General features: G+C 36.5%; 1 protein-coding gene across 50 annotated transcripts in view; it reads left to right on the forward strand.

The window, feature by feature from the left end:
- Positions 1-26156, forward strand: part of TRDN (triadin) — a 950114-nt gene that overhangs the window by 678364 nt on the left and 245594 nt on the right. For 49 of the 50 annotated variants that reach the window (XM_053710723.1, XM_053710722.1, XM_053710726.1 and 46 more), the window contains exons 39-41: positions 5440-5487; positions 6313-6360; positions 11128-11175. In XM_053710723.1, the coding sequence (XP_053566698.1) occupies positions 5440-5487; positions 6313-6360; positions 11128-11175 (144 nt within the window). The remainder of the gene's footprint in view (positions 1-5439; positions 5488-6312; positions 6361-11127; positions 11176-26156) is intronic. The other variant, XM_053710774.1, reaches the window with a different exon arrangement.

Below are 26156 nucleotides of genomic sequence, written 5' to 3' on the forward strand. Positions count from 1 at the left end.
TATTTAGCATGGTTGTTTTTTGGTGGTTGTAGATGTGTAACAGATTTTGGGGGTCAAAGTTAGAAAAAGTTTGTTTTTTTCCTCATATTTTATAATATTTTAATAATAAATTATAAGATATGATGAAAATAATGGTATCTTTAGAAAGTCCATTTAGTGGCGAGAAAAACGGTATATAATATGTGTGGGTACAGTAAATGAGTAAGAGGAAAATTACAGCTAAACACAAACACCGCAGAAATGTGAAAAAAGCCCTGGTCCTTAAGGGAAAGAAATTGAAAAATGGCCTTGGTCCTTAAGGGGTTAAAAAAAAACTAGAAATTTGACTGTGAAATAATAGCCGTCAGTTTCCTTCACGCGTGTGCGTTTCAGGGCCTGCCAGGGCACAGAGTCACACCAGTGCAACTCATATCTGGTGTAACAGTAGTGTACATTAAAAAAAAAATACAATTTTGACTGCAATATATTGAATAGCAGTTAGTTGTCTGCAAGCGTGTGTGTCAGGCCTACAGCGTCTACTCTGCCAACTTCTGCCAGTGCACAGTGCTACTCATATCTGTTGTCACAGTAGCTTGCACGCATAGTACCACTAATCGAAAAAAAATGACAGGCAGAGGCAGGCCACCCGCAGGGGCCGTCGTGTTCGTGGTGCTGTGATTCCCTTTGTCCCTAGAATAATGCCCAGTGTTCAGAGGCCACGTACCCTGAACTCGAAAAGTTCTGAGGACATAGTTGACTGGCTAACACAGGACACCCAATCTTCTACAGCTTCCGCTCGGAACCTTGACGCACCATCCTCCTCCAGCTTAGCTTCGGGCACCTCTCAAGTTACCACTCGCCCACCTGCCGCCACCACCAACACTAGCACCACAGCCACTTCACTTGATTTCTCAGAGGAGTTATTTACACATCAGTTGGAAGAAATGAGTGATGCGCAACCATTATTGCCAGAGGATGTAGATAACAGGGATATGTCTCAGTCAGTCAGCATTACACACATGGACGTACGGTGTGATGATGATGATGATATACCCGCTGCTGGAGTTTGGTCTGTCACTGTGAAGCGGGCGTAACCCTTACACTACCTGATCGATACAACATCATACCTGATGTTTTAAAGCACGTTATTCCAAACAATTTAGGAATGTTAGGTGATTTATGCCCTTAATGGATTAAAACCAGACTCTGCATCAACTATGTAATTTTCCATGGGAGTTTTGCCATGGATCCCCCTCCGGCATGCCACAGTCCAGGTGTTAGTCCCCTTGAAACAACTTTTCCATCACTATTGTGGCCAGAAAGAGTCCCTGTGGGTTTTAAAATTCACCTGCCTATTGAAGTCTATGGCTGTTCGCCCGGTTCGCCCGTTCGCGAACATTTGCGGAAGTTCCCGTTCACGAACGGAAAATTTTATGTTCGCGACATCACTAATGCAGAATAAACATTTTTCATTGAGCTCTTGCATGCAATAAAAGCATAAAAACATTACTATGTTAAATTAAAAATGCTTATTCGCCACTACACACAAAATGCTACACTTCTAACAAACTAACAAAATAATATTATATGTCATAGAGATACTGGTGAAAAAAAACATGAGAAATGATTATTAAAACCAACAAAAGTTAACTATCATTATGAAAAACATATTTTATGGTAAAATTACAGCTATCGGCTTTTTATTTATATATTCCCTTTAGCATAGAACAAGAACAAGAACAATTATATACAAAGTAAAAAAAAACACACACAAAGGGATAAAATATAATAAAATAAAATGCAAACACAGGGTTAGATTACAAGTGGATAAGTGGTTCGGTATTTTGTGCTTACTCTAGTGCGCTAATTGCACTAGAAGTAATATTTTTGCACTCGTCGGGTTGCGCTGGTATTACGAGTTGAAAGTAAAATGTTATTGCGATTGCGTTAACCCTATGAGCGCAAACAGCTTACATGTAGCGCAATTAGACTGTCATGCAAAGATAAACTATTCCCCCTTAGAAGTCAATAGAGAAAAATATAGTGGAAAAAAACCTGACTCACTCACTAACCCAATCGCATTTTCTCAGATGTGCACTCCCAACCGCATATTCTCATATGCGCACACCCAACAGCGTAATCTCAAGTGCACTAATCTGACATGAAAATATGAATATTTCACATTCCATAGCAGAATATGTTCTATTTAATCATTAATACGTATTTCTACATATATCTGATGGTATTACAATATATAACTATGGTCCACAATTGGCAAAAGTGAATAGTCTATGAATGAAGGATGCTCAGGCAGCTTCTTGGACATAGATCATAGGATGCTGATTTTCTATAAAAAACAAAAAAACAGGGGCACCACATAGTGAATTCCAATCACAATCAACAGTTTGTGTCAAGAAATAAATTATTACTCACAAGAGTGAAGCATCTCCATGTGCCAGATGAGCAGACTGGGACCTCTGTCTCCCAGCTGACGGCACTCTTGACCAACAGGAATCAGGAGTTGACTCGACAACCATGATGAACTAAACACCCTTGGGCAGAGCGAGGAAAGTTGTATATAAAATAAAACCATTTATTGGTAAAACAATAAACACATAAATATGAGCTGCCAAAAATGAAACTGACTTCAAAAGGAATTGAATTTAACTAATCTGTCAATAGACTTACTTTAACTTTACTTTATTTTCCTGTATAACATTTTCTTGGTTTCAAAGAACATTAAACCTTTACAAAGTCCTTTAACGACAATGTGTAACCTAACTTACAAATACTTTGCTTAATAGGTATTTTAAATACAATAGTAGTGTATTACAAATACAATCGGCTAGATTACGAGTTTTGCGGCTCTCAGGGTATTGCAGTGATGCCTCCATATGGAGGCATCCTGCAATACCTTTTTAGAAGACTCCGATGCAGAGAGAGCCACGGTAGCGATGGTGCCGGTTCGTTGGTGGGTGGGAGCGTAACAGGGAGGCGGGTGGGCGGCCCATCGCTACCCGGCATCTGGTTCCTAGAAGTACATTGAGCACGCCGGGTGCTGCCCACTGACACCAATGAGGAGGGAAGAGGGGGGGGGGGGAAAGATTTTAAAAAAAATAATATAAAAGGATCTGGGAGGGGGAGGGGGATAGGGGTATTGTGGGGGGCTGCTACACTACAGAAAACAAAAAAAAAATCCAAAAGAGGAAAAAATACTTTTGTTTTTGGGGCAAATTGGGTACTGGCAGACAGCTGCCAGTACCCAAGATGGCCGCAATTAGATAGGGGAGAGGGTTAGAGAGCTGGGGGGATCATGGAGGTTGGGGCTAAGGCAGGAGTCCATCACAGCTAAAATATTTTATTTTTTTTATAAAAAAAAAAAAAAACCTCCTTTTATTTAGTACTGGCAGACTTTCTGCCAGTACTTAAGATGGCGGGGACATTTGTGGGGTGGGGGAGGGAAGAGAGCTGTTTGGGAGGGATCAGGGGGTGGGATGTGTCAGGTGGGAGGCTGATCTCTACCCTAAAGCTAAAATTAACCCTGCAAGCTCCCTACAACCTACCTAATTAACCCCTTCACTGCTGGGCATAATTTACGTGTGGTGCGCAGCAGCATTTAGCGGCCTTCTAATTACCAAAAAGCAATGCCAAAGCCATATAAGTCTGCTATTTCTGAACAAAGGGGATCCCAAAGAAGCTTTTACAACAATTTGTGCCATAATAGCACAAGCTGTTTGTAAATAATTTCAGCGAGAAACCTAAAATTGTGAAAAATGTAAAGTTTTTTTTTATTTGCTCACATTTGGCGGTGAAATGGTGGCATAAAATATACCAAAATGTGCCTAGATCAATACTTTGGGTTGTCTTCTAACAAAAAATATATACATATCAAGGGATATTCAGGTATTCCTGACAGATATCAGGGTTCCAATGTAACTAGCGCAAATTTTGAAAAAAAGTGGTTTGGAAATAGCGAAGTGCTACTTGTATTTATGGCCCTATAACTTGCAAAAAAAGCTAAGAACATGTAAACATTGGGTATTTCTAAACTCAGGACAAAATTTAGAAACTATTTAGCATGGGTGTTTTTTGGTGATTGTAGATGTGTAACAGATTTTGGGGGTCAAAGTTAGAAAAAGTGTGTTTTTTCCATTTTTCCTCATATTTTATTATTTTTTTGTAGTAAATTATAAGACATGATGAAAATAATGGTATCTTTAGAAAGTCCATTTAATGGCGAGAAAAACGGTATATAATATGTGTGGGTACAGTAAATGAGTAAGAGGAAAATTACAGCTAAACACAAACACCGCAGAAATGTAAAAATAGCCATTGTCATTAAGGGTAAGAAAATTGAAAAATGGTCCGGTCATTAAGGGGTTAAATAGTTAATAACTATTTAATAACTATTGTACCTAGTTAAAATAAATACAAAGTTGCCTGTAAAATAAAAATAAACCCTAAGCTAGCTAAAATGTAACTATTAGTTATATTGTAGCTAGCTTAGGGTTTATTTTATAGGTAAGTATTTAGTTTTAAATAGGAATCATGTAGTTTATGATAGGAATATTTATTTAGATTTATTTAAATTATATTAAAGTTAGGGGGTGTTAGGGTTAGGGTTAGACTTAGGTTTAGTGGTGAATAAATTTAATATAGTGTTGGCGACGTTGGGGGCGGCAGATTAGGGGTTAATAAATGTAGGTAGGTGGCGGCGGTGTAGGGGGGGCAGATTAGATTTTAATAAATATAATGTAGGTGGCGGCGGTGTAGGGGGTGGCAGATTAAGGGTTAATAAGTATAATGTAGGTGGCGGTGGACACCGGGAGCGGCGGTTTAGGGGTTAATACATTTATTAGAGTTGCGACGGGGTCCAGGAGCGGCGGTTTAGGGGTTAATACATTTATTAGAGTTGCGGCGGGGTCAGGGAGCGGCGGTATATGGGGTAAACAGTATATAGTATAGTGTGGGTGTTTAGTGACAGGGTACCAAGAAAGCTGTAAAAAAGCCGAAGAGCAGCGAGATCGATGACTGTTAGTTAACAACAGTCCGCTGCTCATCGCACCGTACTTGGTGCGCGGATTTTTGACAGCTTTTTTGATAATTATGGAGAACGTATTCATCTTAGGCGAGCGTATTGGTGCCGGCGAATGCAAGAAAGTCGGCGCTTTGATAAATAGATGCCTTTGTCTTCGTAAAACACTAATGCAAATGTTTGAAAGCTACAGGTGAAACCCCTGTAGCTACAATACTTACCTTAATATGCATCGACTTATTTGTATTACTACTTTCTATATAGAAGACCATTTTTTAATGATCTCCTACATGCAATGAACCAACAAACATATGAAGTTTGTTAAATAATGTATTCTTTAAAAACAACAACCTTCCATGCCTCTACATAGTTATGCAATAAGCTGAATTCTTAACAAACTAACAAATGAATGCTATATTTCATAGAGACACTGGTGAAAAAACATGAGAAAGAACGAGCACAACCAACAAAAGGTAACTATTGTTACTGTGAAATATATTTTAAGGAGCATAATATACTCAGATACTTCATTTTGTTTGTTTAAGATTTTAGGCTAAAGCACTTCCTAGCATGGGTAAATTACTGTTTTTTTATATCTATAAATAGCTCAACTAATGTTCCACTTGACTTTTGTTCTTAGGCCCACATGTATTATAAGGTGCGCAGACAAGCTCCTCAACCCTAGAATGCGGGCAGTGGATTCTGTTCCTCCGCTGCCCATATGTATAATTACACACTCGCGCGAGATAATGCTCTGTCAACCTCAGAGGGGGCAAAGAGGTTAAGAAGCAATGATCTGATGACCCCCTTGCTTCTTACATTGCATGAAGCAGGCTCGCATGTGTGAACCTTCCCCGCAAGGGCACCGGAGCAGCTTAAACATGGAGCCCTAATAGTTAAACGTTTTTATAGAGTGATTGGTTATATTGAAATATTATATTTGAAATGTATTTTGATGGACTTCTAATGAAGCATATGACAATTAGCGTTCAAATGTTACTATTTTAATATTCATTGTGTTTTATTAAATGGATTGTAAGTTATCATTCATTTGGAAGAAATAGATGTTAAACAATCATTATAATGGATGTGCTAAAACATTCACTTTGCTAGAACTGAACCAAATACAGAAAATGCATCTTTGTTTCACATCTTACATGTAATGAAACTTTAAGCATATGAAGTTTCAGCACAACAATATATAAGAAAGTTAGCCCTTTATAAACAATGTTTCCATGCCAGTACAAACTAAATGCTGCACCCCTAACAAACTAACACATTAACATTATATTCCATAGAGACACCTGTGAAAAAACATGAAAAAGAAACAACACAACCATTAAAAGGTAACTATCATTACTGAAAAATGTATTTTAAAGTAACTTACAAGAATAAGACACTCCATTGAGGTCCATTCACAAAATTGACTTGCCACCTGGGTTTTGCTTATGAAAATGTTTGATGAGGGTGGTTATGCTCAGCTATTTTAAGCCTAACTAGAGTCCAGCTAAATTTGAGGTGCTTACCTCTGGCATATTAGCAGTACCTGAGGACTGGATTTGAAGAACCTTTACTTAAAGGGACAACATTTCCTTTATAAATTATATTACAAAATGTTAAACATTTTATAAACAGGTAAAACATACACATTTCTTCAAGTAATTATATGAACTAAACATAGGAGACAAACATATGTTTGTTTAGTAAACCTTTATACATATATTTGCATTCTTTTTTGCATCTTAATTGATCACATGTAAAGCTTGCAAGAGCAAAACAAACAAGTCTCATTGACCTAGATTTGGAGTTTGGCGTTAGCCGTGAAAACCAGCGTTAGAGGCTCCTAACGCTGGTTTTAGGCTACCGCCGGTATTTGGAGTCACTCAAAATAGGGTCTAACGCTCACTTTCCAGCCGCGACTTTTCCATACCGCAGATCCCCTTACGTCAATTGCGTATCCTATCTTTTCAATGGGATCTTTCTAACTCCGGTATTTAGAGTCGTTTCTAAAGTGAGCGTTAGACATCTAACGACAAAACTCCAGCCGCAGGAAAAAAGTCAGTAGTTAAGAGCTTTCTGGGCTAACGCCGGTTTATAAAGCTCTTAACTACTGTGCTCTAAAGTACACTAACACCCATAAACTACCTATGTACCCCTAAACCGAGGTCCCCCCACATTGCCGACACTCGAATATTTTTTTTTAACCCCTAATCTGCCGACCGCCACCTACGTTATACTTATGTACCCCTAATCTGCTGCCCCTAACACCGCCGACCCCTGTATTATATTTATTAACCCCTAATCTGCCCCCCACAACGTCGCCGCCAGCTACCTACAATAATTAACCCCTAATCTGCCGACCGCAAAGCGCCGCCACCTACATTATAGCTATGTACCCCTAATCTGCTGCCCCTAACACCGCCGACCCCTATATTATATTTATTAACCCCTAATCTGCCCCCCTCAACGTCGCCTCCACCTGCCTACACTTATTAACCCCTAATCTGCCGAGCGGACCGCACCGCTACTATAATAAAGTTATTAACCCCTAATCCGCCTCACTAACCCTATAATAAATAGTATTAACCCCTAATCTGCCCTTCCTAACATCGCCGACACCTAACTTCAATTATTAACCCCTAATCTGCCGACCGGAGCTCACCGCTATTCTAATAAATGTATTAACGCCTTTAAGCTAAGTCTAACCCTAACACTAACACCCCCCTAAATTAAATATAATTTAAATCTAACGAAATTAATTAACTCTTATTAAATAAATTATTCCTATTTAAAGCTAAATACTTACCTGTAAAATAAACCCTAATATAGCTACAATATAAATCATAATTATATTGTAGCTATTTTAGGATTAATATTTATTTTACAATCTACTTTGTAATTATTTTAAATAGGTACAATAGCTATTAAATAGTTAAGAACTATTTAATAGCTAAAATAGTTAAAATAATTACAAATTTACCTGTAAAATAAATCCTAACCTATGTTACAATTAAACCTAACACTACACTATCAATAAATTAATTAAATACAATTCCTACAAATAAATACAATTAAATAAACTAGCTAAAGTACAAAAAATAAAAAAGAACTAAGTTACAAAAAATAAAAAAATATTTACAAACATAAGAAAAATATTACAACAATTTTAAACTAATTACACCTACTCTAAGCCCCCTAATAAAATAACAAAGACCCCCAAAATAACAAAATGCCCTACCCTATTCTAAATTACTACATTTCAAAGCTCTTTTACCTTACCAGCCAATCAGAATCAAGTTCAATCCGATTGGCTGATTCCATCAGCCAATCAGATTGAGCTTGCATTCTATTGGCTGTTCCGATCAGCCAATAGAATGCGAGCTCAATCTGATTGGCTGATTGGATCAGCCAATCGGATTGATCTTGATTCTGATTGGCTGATTCCATCAGCCAATCAGAATATTCCTACCTTAATTCCGATTGGCTGATAGAATCCTATCAGCCAATCGGAATTCGAGGGACGCCATCTTGGATGACGTCCCTTAAAGGAACCGTCATTCGGCTAGTAGGCGTCGGGAGAAGAGGATGTTCCGCGTCAGAGGTCTGCAAGATGGATCCGGAAGAAAGAAGATTGAAGATGCCGTTGTTCGAAGACTTCATCCGGATCATGGACCTCTTCAGCTCCCGCTTGGATGAATACTTCAGACGGATCATGGACCTCTTCAGCTCCCGCTTGGATGAAGACTTCAGCTGGATCATGGACCTCTTCAGCCCCCCGCTTGGGCTTGGATTAGGACATCGGAGGAGCTCTTCAGGACGGATCGGTGAACCTGGTAGGGTGAAGACAAGGTAGGAAGATCTTCAGGGGCTTAGTGTTAGGTTTATTTAAGGGGGGTTTGGGTTAGATTAGGGGTATGTGGGTGGTGGGTTGTAATGTTGGGGGGGGGATATTGTATGTTTTTTTTTACAGGCAAAAGAGCTGAATTTCTTGGGGCATGCCCCGCAAAGGGCCCTGTTCAGGGCTGGTAAGGTAAAAGAGCTTTGAAATGTAGTAATTTAGAATAGGGTAGGGCATTTTGTTATTTTGGGGGTCTTTGTTATTTTATTAGGGGGCTTAGAGTAGGTGTAATTAGTTTAAAATTGTTGTAATATTTTTCTTATGTTTGTAAATATTTTTTTATTTTTTTGTAACTTAGTTCTTTTTTATTTTTTGTACTTTAGCTAGTTTATTTAATTGTATTTATTTGTAGGAATTGTATTTAATTAATTTATTGATAGTGTAGTGTTAGGTTAATTGTAGGTAATTGTAGGTAGTTTATTTAATTAATTTATTGATAGTATAGTGTTAGGTTTAATTGTAACTTAGGTTAGGATTTATTTTACAGGTAAATTTGTAATTATTTTAACTATTTTAGCTATTAAATAGTTCTTAACTATTAGTGTTAGGGTTAGACTTAGCTTTAGGGGTTAATCCATTTATTAGAATAGCGAAGAGCTCCGGTCGGCAGATTAGGGGTTAATAATTGAAGTTAGGTGTCGGCGATGTTAGGGAGGGCAGATTAGGGGTTAATACTATTTATTATAGGGTTAGTGAGGCGGATTAGGGGTTAATAACTTTATTATAGTAGCACTCAGGTCCGCTTGGTAGATTAGGGGTTAATAAGTGTAGTTAGGTGGAGGCGACGTTGTGGGCGGCAGATTAGGGGTTAATAAATATAATATAGGGGTCGGCGATGTTAGGGCAGCAGATTAGGGGTACATAGGGATAATGTAAGTAGCAGCGGTTTACGGAGCGGCAGATTAGGGGTTAATAAGTGTAAGGTTAGGGGTGTTTAGACTCGGGGTACATGTTAGGGTGTTAGGTGCCGACGTAGGAAGTGTTTCCCCATAGCAAACAATGGGGCTGCGTTAAGAGCTGAACGCGGCTTTTTTGCAGGTGTTAGGTTTTTTTTCAGCTCAAACAGCCCCATTGTTTCCTATGGGAGAATCGTGCACAAGCACGTTTTTGAGGCTGGCCGCTTGCGTAAGCAACTCTGGTATCGAGAGTCGAAGCTGCGTTAAAAATGCTCTACGCTCCTTTTTTGGAGCCTAACGCAGCCTTTATGTGGACTCTCAATACCAGAGTTATTTTTATGGTGCGGCCAGAAAAAAGCCGGCGTTAGTATTTCGGGTCGTTACCGACAAAACTCCAAATCTAGCCGATTGTGTTGCTAAACAACATAATTTTCTTCAAAAAGCTATTATGTTGCCCAATATTAAATGAAAGTGAGAGCGGAATTATGCTTAACACCAGAAATGTCTTTGTACCTATAAATTTGAAGGAGGAAATATGTAAAGCTACAGGAAAACAGAAGCCGATAACACTTTACACCACCTGAATTAAGGTTAGTTTCCATTGAAGTGGAAATTTTTGGAAACTGATGGTAAAACATTTATCTCCATTAAAGTCTATGGAGAATTTTTATGTTACCGCCAGTTTCTAAAATGTACCACCTCAATGGGAACTAGGCCTTAGTTAACACTTTGAAACTCATTTTTGCACCAGTAATGTAAACTTGACCCTTGGGTTGGCTTAATCCTCCCAGCTCCAATACCACCTAGATTGCTGAATGTCTAATATTTATTGGTAAAATACATTTTCCTTGATCTTTGTTCTATTAGTAGAATCCATAAAACAAATGTTAAAATTGAAATATTAAATTGTAATGTATAGATATTTAGTCTATAATATACATCATTTCATTGTTACTTTTCAAATAGTTATATGCTACATCTGATATTTAAACATTAATTTAATAAAGTGAAGGTTATTATTCAGTTGCAAGAAATGTATGTTGTATATCCAGCAAACAAAGAACATTCATTTAAAGCAAATTCAGCCAACATTCTAATGAAACTGCTGAAATATCCACTCATTTATAGAACTACATTCTATGTAGAACATTTGTTGTGATGATATCCTGCATACAATCAACCAGAAAACATTTTAAGTTTCAGCACACAGTATGTTAAATAATGTATTCTTTTAAAAACAACAAACTTTAATGACACTACATGGTTAAACAATATGCTGCTTCCCTAACAAACTCACAAATTAACACTATATTCCATAGAGGCACCTGTGAAAAAACATGAAAAAGAAACAACACCATCAATAAAAGGTAACTATCATTACTGAAAAATATATTTTAAAGCAACTTTTAAGCATTAAACACTTCATTGAGGTCTATTCACATAGCTAGGACTTGCCATCTTGCTTTTGAAAATGTTTGATGAGGGTGTTTAAGTTCATCAATCTTAAAAGGGACATAATACTCATATGCTAAATCACTTGAAACTGATGTGGTATAACTTTAAAAAGCTGACAGGAAAATATCACCTGAACATCTCTATGTAAAAAAGGAAGCTATTTTACCTCAGCAGAGTAAGTTCTGTGTAACAAGTTATACTCAGCTGCAGCCCAGCTGCAGGTAAAAATAAAATAAAAATGAAGAAATGAACAGCAGCCAATCAGCATCAGCAGTGCTGAGGTCATGAACTCTTACTGTGATCTCATGAGATTTGACTTAACTCTCATGAGATTTCATAGTACGCTTCCTTTACCTGATTGGTGAAATAATATGAGAGTTCACAAGGCTCATCCCCTAAGCTGTCCCAGGACAGACACACTAAAATGCTGCTTAGAAATCCTTTACAATGGGATGTGGCTACTGAGGAACTTTTGAGGTAAAATATCTTTCTTTTTTACATAGAGATGTTAAGGAGATATTTTCTAGTCAGCTTTTTACAGCTATGCTGCATCACTTTCAAGTGTTTAAACGTTTGGGTATTATGGCCCTTTAAGACAAACTAGAGGCCATCGAAATTTAAATTTAGAGTTGAAATTTATTTCCATGGACTTCTATTGAAGCCTTTGACAATTAGTATTCAATAGTTAATGCTTGAATATTTGTTATGTTATATTGAATGCATTGAAAGATATCATTCATTTATAAGAAATGTGTGTTGAACCATCATTATAATGGAGGCGCTTAAACATTCACTCATTGCAAGAACTACACCCAATGCATCTTACATGGGATGAAACTTTAAGCATATGAAGTTTTAGCACAGCAATATTTAAGCAATTTAGCCCTTTATAAACAATATGTTTCCATGCCATTACAAACAATATTCTGCTTTCCTAACAAACTAAGGCCTAGATTTGGAGTTTGGCGGTAAAAGGGCTGTTAACGCTCCGCAGGCTTTTTTCTGGCCGCACCATAAATTTAACTCTGGTATCGAGAGTTCAAACAAATGCTGCGTTAGGCTCCAAAAAAGGAGCGTAGATCATTTTTACCGCAAATGCAACTCTCGATACCAGAGTTGCTTACGGACGCGGCCAGCCTCAAAAACGTGCTCGTGCACGATTCTCCCATAGGAAACAATGGGGCTGTTTGAGCTGAAAAAAAACCTAACACCTGCAAAAAAGCAGCGTTCAGCTCCTAACGCAGCCCCATTGTTTCCTATGGGGAAACACTTCCTACGTCTGCACCTAACACTCTAACATGTACCCTGAGTCTAAACACCCCTAACCTTACACTTATTAACCCCTAATCTGCCGCCCCCGCTATCGCTGACCCCTGCATTTTTTTTTAACCCCTAATCTGCCGCTCCGTAAACCGCCGCAACCTACGTTATCCCTATGTACCCCTAATCTGCTGCCCCTAACACCGCCGACCCCTATATTATATTTATTAACCCCTAATCTGCCCCCCACAATGTAGCCGACACCTGCCTACACTTATTAACCCCTAATCTGCCGAGCGGACCTGAGCGCTACTATAATAAAGTTATTAACCCCTAATCCGCCTCACTAACCCTATCATAAATAGTATTAACTCCTAATCTGCCCTCCCTAACATCGCCGACACCTAACTTCAATTATTAACCCCTAATCTGATGACCGGAGCTCACCGCTATTCTAATAAATGTATTAACCCCTAAAGCTAAGTCTAACCCTAACACTAACACCCCCCTAACTTAAATATAATTTACATCTAACGAAATAAATTAACTCTTATTAAATAACTTATTCCTATTTAAAGCTAAATACTTACCTGTAAAATAAATCCTAATATAGCTACAATATAAATTATAATTATATTATAGCTATTTTAGGATTAATATTTATTTTACAGGCAACTTTGTAATTATTTTAACCAGGTACAATAGCTATTAAATAGTTAAGAACTATTTAATAGTTACCTAGTTAAAATAATAACTAATTTACCTGTAAAATAAATCCTAACCTAAGATATAATTAAACCTAACACTACCCTATCAATAAAATAATTAAATAAACTACCTACAATTACCTACAATTAACCTAACACTACACTATCAATAAATTAATTAAACACAATTCCTACAAATAAATACAATTAAATAAACTAGCTAAAGTACAAAAAATAAAAAAGAACTAAGTTACAAAAAATAAAAAAATATTTACAAACATAAGAAAAATATTACAACAATTTTAAACTAATTACACCTACTCTAAGCCCCCTAATAAAATAACAAAGACCCCCAAAATAAAAAATTCCCTACCCTATTCTAAATTAAAAAAGTTACAAGCTCTTTTACCTTACCAGCCCTGAACAGGGCCCTTTGCGGGGCATGCCACAAGAATTTCAGCTCTTTTGCCTGTAAAAGAATAAATACAATACCCCCCCCCAACATTACAACCCACCACCCACATACCCCTAATCTAACCCAAACCCCCCTTACATAAACCTAACACTAAGCCCCTGAAGATCTTCCTACCTTGTCTTCACCATCCAGGTTCACCGATCCGTCCTGAAGAGCTCCTCCGATGTCCTGATCCAAGCCCAAGCGGGGGGCTGAAGAGGTCCATGATCCGGTCAAAGTCTTCATCCAAGCGGGGCAGAAGAGGATCTTCCATCCGATTGAAGTCATCATCCAGGCGGCATCTTCTATGGTCTTCCATCCGGAGCGAAGCGGCAGGATCCTGAAGACCTCCAGCGCAGAACATCCATCCGGACCGACGACTGAACGACGAATGACTGTTCCTTTAAGGGACGTCATCCAAGATGGTGTCCCTCGAATTCCGATTGGCTGATAGGATTCTATCAGCCAATCGGAATTAAGGTAGGAATTTTCTGGTTGGCTGATGGAATCAGCCAATCAGAATCTAGTTCAATCCGATTGGCTGATCCAATCAGCCAATCAGATTGAGCTTGCATTCTATTGGCTGATCGGAACAGCCAATAGAATGCGAGCTCAATCTGATTGGCTGATTGGATCAGCCAATCGGATTGAACTTGATTCTGATTGGCTGATTCCATCAGCCAATCAGAATTTTCCTACCTTAATTCCGATTGGCTGATAGAATCCTATCAGCCAATCGGAATTCGAGGGACGCCATCTTGGATGACGTCCCTTAAAGGAACAGTCATTCGTCGTTCAGTCGTCGGTCCGGATGGATGTTCCGCGCTGGAGGTCTTCAGGATCCTGCCGATTCGCTCCGGATGGAAGACCATAGAAGATGCCGCCTGGATGATGACTTCAATCGGATGGAAGATCCTCTTCTGCCCCGCTTGGATGAAGACTTTGACCGGATCATGGACCTCTTCAGCCCCCCGCTTGGATCAGGACATCGGAGGAGCTCTTCAGGACGGATCGGTGAACCTGGATGGTGAAGACAAGGTAGGAAGATCTTCAGGGGCTTAGTGTTAGGTTTATTTAAGGGGGGTTTGGGTTAGATTAGGGGTATGTGGGTGGTGGGTTGTAATGTTGGGGGGGGGGGTATGGTATGTTTTTTTTACAGGCAAAAGAGCTGAAATTCTTGGGGCATGCCCCGCAAAGGGCCCTGTTCAGGGCTGGTAAGGTAAAAGAGCTTGTAACTTTTTTAATTTAGAATAGGGTAGGGAATTTTTTATTTTGGGGGTCTTTGTTATTTTATTAGGGGGCTTAGAGTAGGTGTAATTAGTTTAAAATTGTTGTAATATTTTTCTTATGTTTGTAAATATTTTTTTATTTTTTGTAACTTAGTTCTTTTTTATTTTTTGTACTTTAGCTAGTTTATTTAATTGTATTTATTTGTAGGAATTGTGTTTAATTAATTTATTGATAGTGTAGTGTTAGGTTAATTGTAGGTAATTGTAGGTAGTTTATTTAATTATTTTATTGATAGGGTAGTGTTAGGTTTAATTATATATTAGGTTAGGATTTATTTTACAGGTAAATTAGTTATTATTTTAACTAGGTAACTATTAAATAGTTCTTAACTATTTAATAGCTATTGTACCTGGTTAAAATAATTACAAAGTTGCCTGTAAAATAAATATTAATCCTAAAATAGCTATAAATATAATTATAATTTATATTGTAGCTATATTAGGATTTATTTTACAGGTAAGTATTTAGCTTTAAATAGGAATAAGTTATTTAATAAGAGTTAATTTATTTCGTTAGATGTAAATTATATTTAAGTTAGGGGGGTGTTAGTGTTAGGGTTAGACTTAGCTTTAGGGGTTAATACATTTATTAGAATAGCGGTGAGCTCCGGTCGGCAGATTAGGGGTTAATAATTGAAGTTAGGTGTCGGCGATGTTAGGGAGGGCAGATTAGGGGTTAATACTATTTAAACAGAAATTAGTTCAACACCTCTGATTGTAACAAAAATAGAACCCAATAATCGAAAAAACAGAAAGGCTGATGAAATAAGTGTTAAAACTTCACCTTTAATTGAAATTCCGTGAGTAAAAAACAAAGGCACAGCACACAGACCTGACTACCGCTGACGCGTTTCCTGCCCTATTGGGCACTTCATCAGAGCTACCTAACAGGTGTGTAAGGACTCCTTAAAAACAGGATGTAAGCCCTGCACACCTGCTGCATAATTAATTATAACAAAAAATGGAAATTTTGTGTGTATTGTGAAATAAACATCCAATCCAACGTGTAAAACAATAATAAACATTATGCATAATAAATAAACTTGAAAATATCGATCATAAACAAAAAAATATATACATTATTATACACTAAGACTATGCTTTCATATAAAATTGTATCATTCAATAGGCACATTAAAAACGATAGTACAATTCAATGTGTGGGGGATAACGATTCTTACTGTAACTAAATACATGAATATTCGTCAATTAATAACATCCCAGTGTACTGAAGTTAATTTAAACATGTTGAAAACATATAATATGGAAATACAAAGAGGGAACTGATATTCTAATATACCTTAGTAAATAAACGATGTAAAATGTACATTGTATATACATATATTAGGTAACACACAGAGAGCATAAGCAGTTAAGTTTACCAATGTGTATTACATCATATAAAAGTCAAATGCTATAAAGTATAAACACATTCAAAAAACACATACTGCCTGCTCTCCGGGTGACCAAACTTGAATAGTTTATCACTAAGATTTTATATATAATCTGGGCGATATCAGAATTTATATCTATTATAAGATCCAGATCCTAGGTCTATGTATTGTCAATGAACAATTTGATGTCACTTATTTTATTAATACCAAAAGGAGCACCGGTTTTTAAAGTGTGAATCCAGTAAACTTCTCGTTTACTCAGTGCTGCATATCTATTGCCTCCTCTGGGTCCTAGTTTAACTACCTCAATCCCTTGGAATGTAAAACCAGCTGAACTATTTCCATGTAAAGCAAAGTGCTTAGCCACAGGGGTTTTGGGAATTTCTGCTTCCAGGGAAAGTAAATGCTCTCTTATGCGATCTTTGAGCATTCTAGATGTTAACCCTGTATATTGATAATTACAAGACTTGCAGGTCAAAAGATATATAACAAAAGTAGAAGTGCAAGTAATATGCTCTTTAATCTTAAATGTTTGTCCTGTACAAGTCGAGGTAAAAGTATCGCCACATGTGACATAGCTACAACTCTTACAAGGTCTGACATTGCATTTATAAAAGCCTGGTTTAGATGTTAACCAATTAGTTGACTGTGTGGTGTGTAAGCTCTTCTTGCTAAAATCCTTTCTAGCCATATCACCAATGGTTTTAGCTTTACGAGAGATAAAATTACATTTACTAGAGATGTGTTTTAGATCTGAATCCCTATCTAGGATTGGTAATCTATTCCTAATAATTCTACTGATGTCATCAAATTGTCTGCTATAAGATGTAATAAAATTCACACCATCTTTTAATCCAATATCTTTAACCTTATCTTTCAGTAGACTATTTCTATCAAAATTACTCACTTGTTCCGATATCTTCAACAAACTTTGTTCATCATAGCCTCTCTCTTTCAGTCTAATAGTTAGATCTTCTGCATGTTTCTTATAACTCTCTATGTTGCTACAATTCCTCCGTAATCTGATATATTGACCTTTTGGTATCCCCTTTTTTAAGTGAAATGGGTGGCAAGAATCTGCTCTAAGAATAGTATTACCAGAGATCTCTTTCCTAAAGACCTCAGTAACAATGCCCTCTGCACTGTGACTAAGTTTAACATCTAAATATGGTATGGCATCCTTAGAGTGACTAAATGTAAAACTTAAGTTAGCATCATTCTGATTTAGATATTGCACAAATTTAACTAAGATTCTATCGTCTCCACTCCATAATAAAAGCATATCATCTATAAAGCGTGTATAATAGGTGATATGCTTCTTAAATGGATTTGCAACATTGAACAATTTTTTGTCCTCAAATTCAGCTAGATAGAGATTAGCATACGAGGGGGCAAATTTAGCCCCCATCGCAGTGCCTCTCTGCTGTAGGAAATACATGCCATCAAAAATAAAATAATTATGATGTAGCAAAAAGCTGGTTACTTGCAACATAAATTCTATTAGGCCTGAATCATAGTTCGAGTATTTAGACAGCATAGCTTTCATAGCCAATAAACCTTTATCGTGTGGTATACAAGAATATAAGGACACAGCATCTATTGTTACAAAGTTACAATCTGTATCACATTTACATTCTTGCAAAGACCTGATCAGGTGTTTGGTGTCACGTAAGAAACCTGGTAAAGATTGGACAACTGGCTGTAATTGTGCATCCAACCATTCCCCCAACCTCTCCCCCAGAGAGCCAATAGCAGATATAATAGGTCTCCCTGGGGGATTGGTTAAGCTTTTATGTACTTTAGGCAGGAACTTGAAAATTGGGATTCTAGGGTGTTCTATATATAATGTATCACATATACTGTTAGTGAAAATGTTTTTTTCTATACCATCATCTAACAAAGAAGAAAGTTCCCTTTGAAATTTGACTGTGGGATTAAAGGTTAATTTTTTATAAGTATCGGTGTCACTCAGCTGTCTCATAGCTTCCTTAAGATATTGTTCTTTATTTAAAACAACAATTGAACCTCCCTTATCAGAATCCACTATCACCAGATCTTTATTGTTAGTTATTTTTTTTAGAGCATTCCATTCCCTCTTATTTAAGTTTCTACGTTTATTTGAACTACTTTTTAAATTCTTCTCAGCTAGTTCTGTTAAATCTTGTTCTACTATGGCATGAAAAACCTCTATGAGGTCTGTACGAGAATTTACTGGATAAAAGGTACTTTTTTTTAAATTTTTAACTACCTGTTGTTTAGTTTTATTTGTCTCATTCTCATTATCCATATTAAGATCACATAATGAAGCAATGTCACATAACTCTGAGAAATTGCATTTTTCATTCAAAGACATAGTTACAGGAGGATCTAGTGGACTCTCATCATTACCCAATGTTGGGTCCTTGCTGAAGTGTTTCTTTAGTGTTATCTTACGGACAAATTTGTTCAAATCCATAATGGTGTCAAAAAGATTAAAGTCTTGTGTAGGTGAAAAGCCCAGACCTTTAGATAACACTACTTTCTCAAACTCATTTAATGGATGGTCCGAAAGGTTAATGATCTTTAGTTCTTGTAATTTTTGTTCTTCTTGAATTTCTGACGGCTTGGATACCTTGGTGCCTGCGAAGGAATAGGCACTTTGCTCTTGTCTTCTGTTGATAGTGATATCACCTCCCCGTTTTTTGGCCGTGCTCCCATCTCTTCTTCAGATCTAGATTTTGTTTTAATAGGTGTAGATGTCAACTTAGGTGTACTAGAAGCCACACTATTTGTGCTTTCACTATGTGAGTCCATGGTATCCAGACTTGTAAAAGTGACCTTTTTGTTCTTTCCTTTATCCTTTTTGCCATTCTTCTTTTTGCCATTATTACTGGATTTATTGTTAGAATTTCTGTTTGTGGTGTTCCAATTATAAACAACTTCCAAATCATAATCTTTGCAATCTCTGCCATACTTCTTATATTTATTAGTAGATAATTCTTCTGCAGTCTTGTCCACAGTTTCCTTCAGTTGTTCTTCAAATGGAGTATATTTCGAATCCTCCTTAAATACATCTAGCTGTAATTGCAGCTGATCCAGTTCTCCCAGTATTGTGTCCCTTTGTTCTCTTTTAAAGGTAACTAGTTTTTCCATTAAGATGATAGAACAATCTGAAAGAGCTTGGTTCCATTCCATCATGAATAGAGGAAACTCTTTATGAAATGCCGGAAATTTTTTTAACCTCAGTCCTCTGGGAATTTTTTTCTCTTTGATATACAAACTTAAAAATTCAATGTCCCACCACAATTTTAGTTCTTTAATGTGCAATTTTTCTTTTTTTGAAAACAATGATCCCAAGTCTACTTTAAAATCAATGTCTGGCGCTGTGCCTTTAAATAAGTTATCAAACAGTCTTTTTCTGTTATTTTCATCCTGGGCAGCCATATCTTATTGGAAAATGTGTCAATCTCCAAAAATAAGAATATACAGATAACAAATTGTTTCAATTTAAAGCCTTAAATCAATTGAATCACAGTCCCTGCAGGTGTATATCGAAATCAGAAATGCAAACAGACAGCTCGGGCTGTGCAATTCAATGCAAGGATCAAAAGCAAAAAATAATGTTAAATGAGCAGCACATTATATTCGTGTGTGCTAGCTGAGACAATGTATCGCTTTGTCCAATTATGAAACAATTGTAGTAAACCTGTGTTGATTGTTGCAATTGATTACCAAGACCGTTAACCCCTTACATTCGCAAGACTCATCGTTATAAATAAAACATAAGCTAGACAGTTCTAGCAATAACAAACTCACTTGATTCTGAGAATGAAATCCAATGTCAGATGAGATCCAATGTCAGATGAGATCCAGGAAAACGGAACTGTTATATTCACTGTTAGTAGCGCAATTTGTAGCAACAGTCACAGATACTGCCTGTGTTCATAGCAGCATCACGGCTTGTTACACAGGTGTTGAGAAGGGCTCCCCTGCTAAGCCCTCGTTTGTAATGATAAGTAAACAGAAATTAGTTCAACACCTCTGATTGTAACAAAAATAGAACCCAATAATCGAAAAAACAGAAAGGCTGATGAAATAAGTGTTAAAACTTCACCTTTAATTGAAATTCCGTGAGTAAAAAACAAAGGCACAGCACACAGACCTGACTACCGCTGACGCGTTTCCTGCCCTATTGGGCACTTCATCAGAGCTACCTAACAGGTGTGTAAGGACTCCTTAAAAACAGGATGTAAGCCCTGCACACCTGCTGCATAATTAATTATAACAAAAAATGGAAATTTTGTGTGTATTGTGAAATAAACATCCAATCCAACGTGTAAAACAATAATAAACATTATGCATAATAAATAAACTTGAAAATATCGATCATAAACAAAAAAATATATACATTATTATACACTAAGACTATGCTTTCATATAAAATTGTATCATTCAATAGGCACATTAAAAACGATAGTACAATTCAATGTGTGGGGGATAACGATTCTTACTGTAACTAAATACATGAATATTCGTCAATTAATAACATCCCAGTGTACTGAAGTTAATTTAAACATGTTGAAAACATATAATATGGAAATACAAAGAGGGAACTGATATTCTAATATACCTTAGTAAATAAACGATGTAAAATGTACATTGTATATACATATATTAGGTAACACACAGAGAGCATAAGCAGTTAAGTTTACCAATGTGTATTACATCATATAAAAGTCAAATGCTATAAAGTATAAACACATTCAAAAAACACATACTGCCTGCTCTCCGGGTGACCAAACTTGAATAGTTTATCACTAAGATTTTATATATAATCTGGGCGATATCAGAATTTATATCTATTATAAGATCCAGATCCTAGGTCTATGTATTGTCAATGAACAATTTGATGTCACTTATTTTATTAATACCAAAAGGAGCACCGGTTTTTAAAGTGTGAATCCAGTAAACTTCTCGTTTACTCAGTGCTGCATATCTATTGCCTCCTCTGGGTCCTAGTTTAACTACCTCAATCCCTTGGAATGTAAAACCAGCTGAACTATTTCCATGTAAAGCAAAGTGCTTAGCCACAGGGGTTTTGGGAATTTCTGCTTCCAGGGAAAGTAAATGCTCTCTTATGCGATCTTTGAGCATTCTAGATGTTAACCCTGTATATTGATAATTACAAGACTTGCAGGTCAAAAGATATATAACAAAAGTAGAAGTGCAAGTAATATGCTCTTTAATCTTAAATGTTTGTCCTGTACAAGTCGAGGTAAAAGTATCGCCACATGTGACATAGCTACAACTCTTACAAGGTCTGACATTGCATTTATAAAAGCCTGGTTTAGATGTTAACCAATTAGTTGACTGTGTGGTGTGTAAGCTCTTCTTGCTAAAATCCTTTCTAGCCATATCACCAATGGTTTTAGCTTTACGAGAGATAAAATTACATTTACTAGAGATGTGTTTTAGATCTGAATCCCTATCTAGGATTGGTAATCTATTCCTAATAATTCTACTGATGTCATCAAATTGTCTGCTATAAGATGTAATAAAATTCACACCATCTTTTAATCCAATATCTTTAACCTTATCTTTCAGTAGACTATTTCTATCAAAATTACTCACTTGTTCCGATATCTTCAACAAACTTTGTTCATCATAGCCTCTCTCTTTCAGTCTAATAGTTAGATCTTCTGCATGTTTCTTATAACTCTCTATGTTGCTACAATTCCTCCGTAATCTGATATATTGACCTTTTGGTATCCCCTTTTTTAAGTGAAATGGGTGGCAAGAATCTGCTCTAAGAATAGTATTACCAGAGATCTCTTTCCTAAAGACCTCAGTAACAATGCCCTCTGCACTGTGACTAAGTTTAACATCTAAATATGGTATGGCATCCTTAGAGTGACTAAATGTAAAACTTAAGTTAGCATCATTCTGATTTAGATATTGCACAAATTTAACTAAGATTCTATCGTCTCCACTCCATAATAAAAGCATATCATCTATAAAGCGTGTATAATAGGTGATATGCTTCTTAAATGGATTTGCAACATTGAACAATTTTTTGTCCTCAAATTCAGCTAGATAGAGATTAGCATACGAGGGGGCAAATTTAGCCCCCATCGCAGTGCCTCTCTGCTGTAGGAAATACATGCCATCAAAAATAAAATAATTATGATGTAGCAAAAAGCTGGTTACTTGCAACATAAATTCTATTAGGCCTGAATCATAGTTCGAGTATTTAGACAGCATAGCTTTCATAGCCAATAAACCTTTATCGTGTGGTATACAAGAATATAAGGACACAGCATCTATTGTTACAAAGTTACAATCTGTATCACATTTACATTCTTGCAAAGACCTGATCAGGTGTTTGGTGTCACGTAAGAAACCTGGTAAAGATTGGACAACTGGCTGTAATTGTGCATCCAACCATTCCCCCAACCTCTCCCCCAGAGAGCCAATAGCAGATATAATAGGTCTCCCTGGGGGATTGGTTAAGCTTTTATGTACTTTAGGCAGGAACTTGAAAATTGGGATTCTAGGGTGTTCTATATATAATGTATCACATATACTGTTAGTGAAAATGTTTTTTTCTATACCATCATCTAACAAAGAAGAAAGTTCCCTTTGAAATTTGACTGTGGGATTAAAGGTTAATTTTTTATAAGTATCGGTGTCACTCAGCTGTCTCATAGCTTCCTTAAGATATTGTTCTTTATTTAAAACAACAATTGAACCTCCCTTATCAGAATCCACTATCACCAGATCTTTATTGTTAGTTATTTTTTTTAGAGCATTCCATTCCCTCTTATTTAAGTTTCTACGTTTATTTGAACTACTTTTTAAATTCTTCTCAGCTAGTTCTGTTAAATCTTGTTCTACTATGGCATGAAAAACCTCTATGAGGTCTGTACGAGAATTTACTGGATAAAAGGTACTTTTTTTTAAATTTTTAACTACCTGTTGTTTAGTTTTATTTGTCTCATTCTCATTATCCATATTAAGATCACATAATGAAGCAATGTCACATAACTCTGAGAAATTGCATTTTTCATTCAAAGACATAGTTACAGGAGGATCTAGTGGACTCTCATCATTACCCAATGTTGGGTCCTTGCTGAAGTGTTTCTTTAGTGTTATCTTACGGACAAATTTGTTCAAATCCATAATGGTGTCAAAAAGATTAAAGTCTTGTGTAGGTGAAAAGCCCAGACCTTTAGATAACACTACTTTCTCAAACTCATTTAATGGATGGTCCGAAAGGTTAATGATCTTTAGTTCTTGTAATTTTTGTTCTTCTTGAATTTCTGACGGCTTGGATACCTTGGTGCCTGCGAAGGAATAGGCACTTTGCTCTTGTCTTCTGTTGATAGTGATATCACCTCCCCGTTTTTTGGCCGTGCTCCCATCTCTTCTTCAGATCTAGATTTTGTTTTAATAGGTGTAGATGTCAACTTAGGTGTACTAGAAGCCACACTATTTGTGCTTTCACTATGTGAGTCCATGGTATCCAGACTTGTAAAAGTGACCTTTTTGTTCTTTCCTTTATCCTTTTTGCCATTCTTCTTTTTGCCATTATTACTGGATTTATTGTTAGAATTTCTGTTTGTGGTGTTCCAATTATAAACAACTTCCAAATCATAATCTTTGCAATCTCTGCCATACTTCTTATATTTATTAGTAGATAATTCTTCTGCAGTCTTGTCCACAGTTTCCTTCAGTTGTTCTTCAAATGGAGTATATTTCGAATCCTCCTTAAATACATCTAGCTGTAATTGCAGCTGATCCAGTTCTCCCAGTATTGTGTCCCTTTGTTCTCTTTTAAAGGTAACTAGTTTTTCCATTAAGATGATAGAACAATCTGAAAGAGCTTGGTTCCATTCCATCATGAATAGAGGAAACTCTTTATGAAATGCCGGAAATTTTTTTAACCTCAGTCCTCTGGGAATTTTTTTCTCTTTGATATACAAACTTAAAAATTCAATGTCCCACCACAATTTTAGTTCTTTAATGTGCAATTTTTCTTTTTTTGAAAACAATGATCCCAAGTCTACTTTAAAATCAATGTCTGGCGCTGTGCCTTTAAATAAGTTATCAAACAGTCTTTTTCTGTTATTTTCATCCTGGGCAGCCATATCTTATTGGAAAATGTGTCAATCTCCAAAAATAAGAATATACAGATAACAAATTGTTTCAATTTAAAGCCTTAAATCAATTGAATCACAGTCCCTGCAGGTGTATATCGAAATCAGAAATGCAAACAGACAGCTCGGGCTGTGCAATTCAATGCAAGGATCAAAAGCAAAAAATAATGTTAAATGAGCAGCACATTATATTCGTGTGTGCTAGCTGAGACAATGTATCGCTTTGTCCAATTATGAAACAATTGTAGTAAACCTGTGTTGATTGTTGCAATTGATTACCAAGACCGTTAACCCCTTACATTCGCAAGACTCATCGTTATAAATAAAACATAAGCTAGACAGTTCTAGCAATAACAAACTCACTTGATTCTGAGAATGAAATCCAATGTCAGATGAGATCCAATGTCAGATGAGATCCAGGAAAACGGAACTGTTATATTCACTGTTAGTAGCGCAATTTGTAGCAACAGTCACAGATACTGCCTGTGTTCATAGCAGCATCACGGCTTGTTACACAGGTGTTGAGAAGGGCTCCCCTGCTAAGCCCTCGTTTGTAATGATAAGTAAACAGAAATTAGTTCAACACCTCTGATTGTAACAAAAATAGAACCCAATAATCGAAAAAACAGAAAGGCTGATGAAATAAGTGTTAAAACTTCACCTTTAATTGAAATTCCGTGAGTAAAAAACAAAGGCACAGCACACAGACCTGACTACCGCTGACGCGTTTCCTGCCCTATTGGGCACTTCATCAGAGCTACCTAACAGGTGTGTAAGGACTCCTTAAAAACAGGATGTAAGCCCTGCACACCTGCTGCATAATTAATTATAACAAAAAATGGAAATTTTGTGTGTATTGTGAAATAAACATCCAATCCAACGTGTAAAACAATAATAAACATTATGCATAATAAATAAACTTGAAAATATCGATCATAAACAAAAAAATATATACATTATTATACACTAAGACTATGCTTTCATATAAAATTGTATCATTCAATAGGCACATTAAAAACGATAGTACAATTCAATGTGTGGGGGATAACGATTCTTACTGTAACTAAATACATGAATATTCGTCAATTAATAACATCCCAGTGTACTGAAGTTAATTTAAACATGTTGAAAACATATAATATGGAAATACAAAGAGGGAACTGATATTCTAATATACCTTAGTAAATAAACGATGTAAAATGTACATTGTATATACATATATTAGGTAACACACAGAGAGCATAAGCAGTTAAGTTTACCAATGTGTATTACATCATATAAAAGTCAAATGCTATAAAGTATAAACACATTCAAAAAACACATACTGCCTGCTCTCCGGGTGACCAAACTTGAATAGTTTATCACTAAGATTTTTAAGTTAGGGGGGTGTTAGTGTTAGGGTTAGACTTAGCTTTAGGGGTTAATCCATTTATTAGAATAGCGGTGAGCTCCGGTCGTCAGATTAGGGGTTAATAATTGAAGGTAGGTGTCGGCGATGTTAGGGAGGGCAGATTAGGGGTTAATACTATTTATGATAGGGTTAGTGAGGCGGATTAGGGGTTAATAACTTTATTATAGTAGCGCTCAGGTCCGCTCGGCAGATTAGGGGTTAATAAGTGTAGGCAGGTGTCGGCGACGTTGAGGGGGGCAGATT

The sequence above is a fragment of the Bombina bombina genome, chromosome 4 (genome assembly GCF_027579735.1).
Source record: "Bombina bombina isolate aBomBom1 chromosome 4, aBomBom1.pri, whole genome shotgun sequence".
Taxonomy (NCBI): domain Eukaryota; kingdom Metazoa; phylum Chordata; class Amphibia; order Anura; family Bombinatoridae; genus Bombina; species Bombina bombina.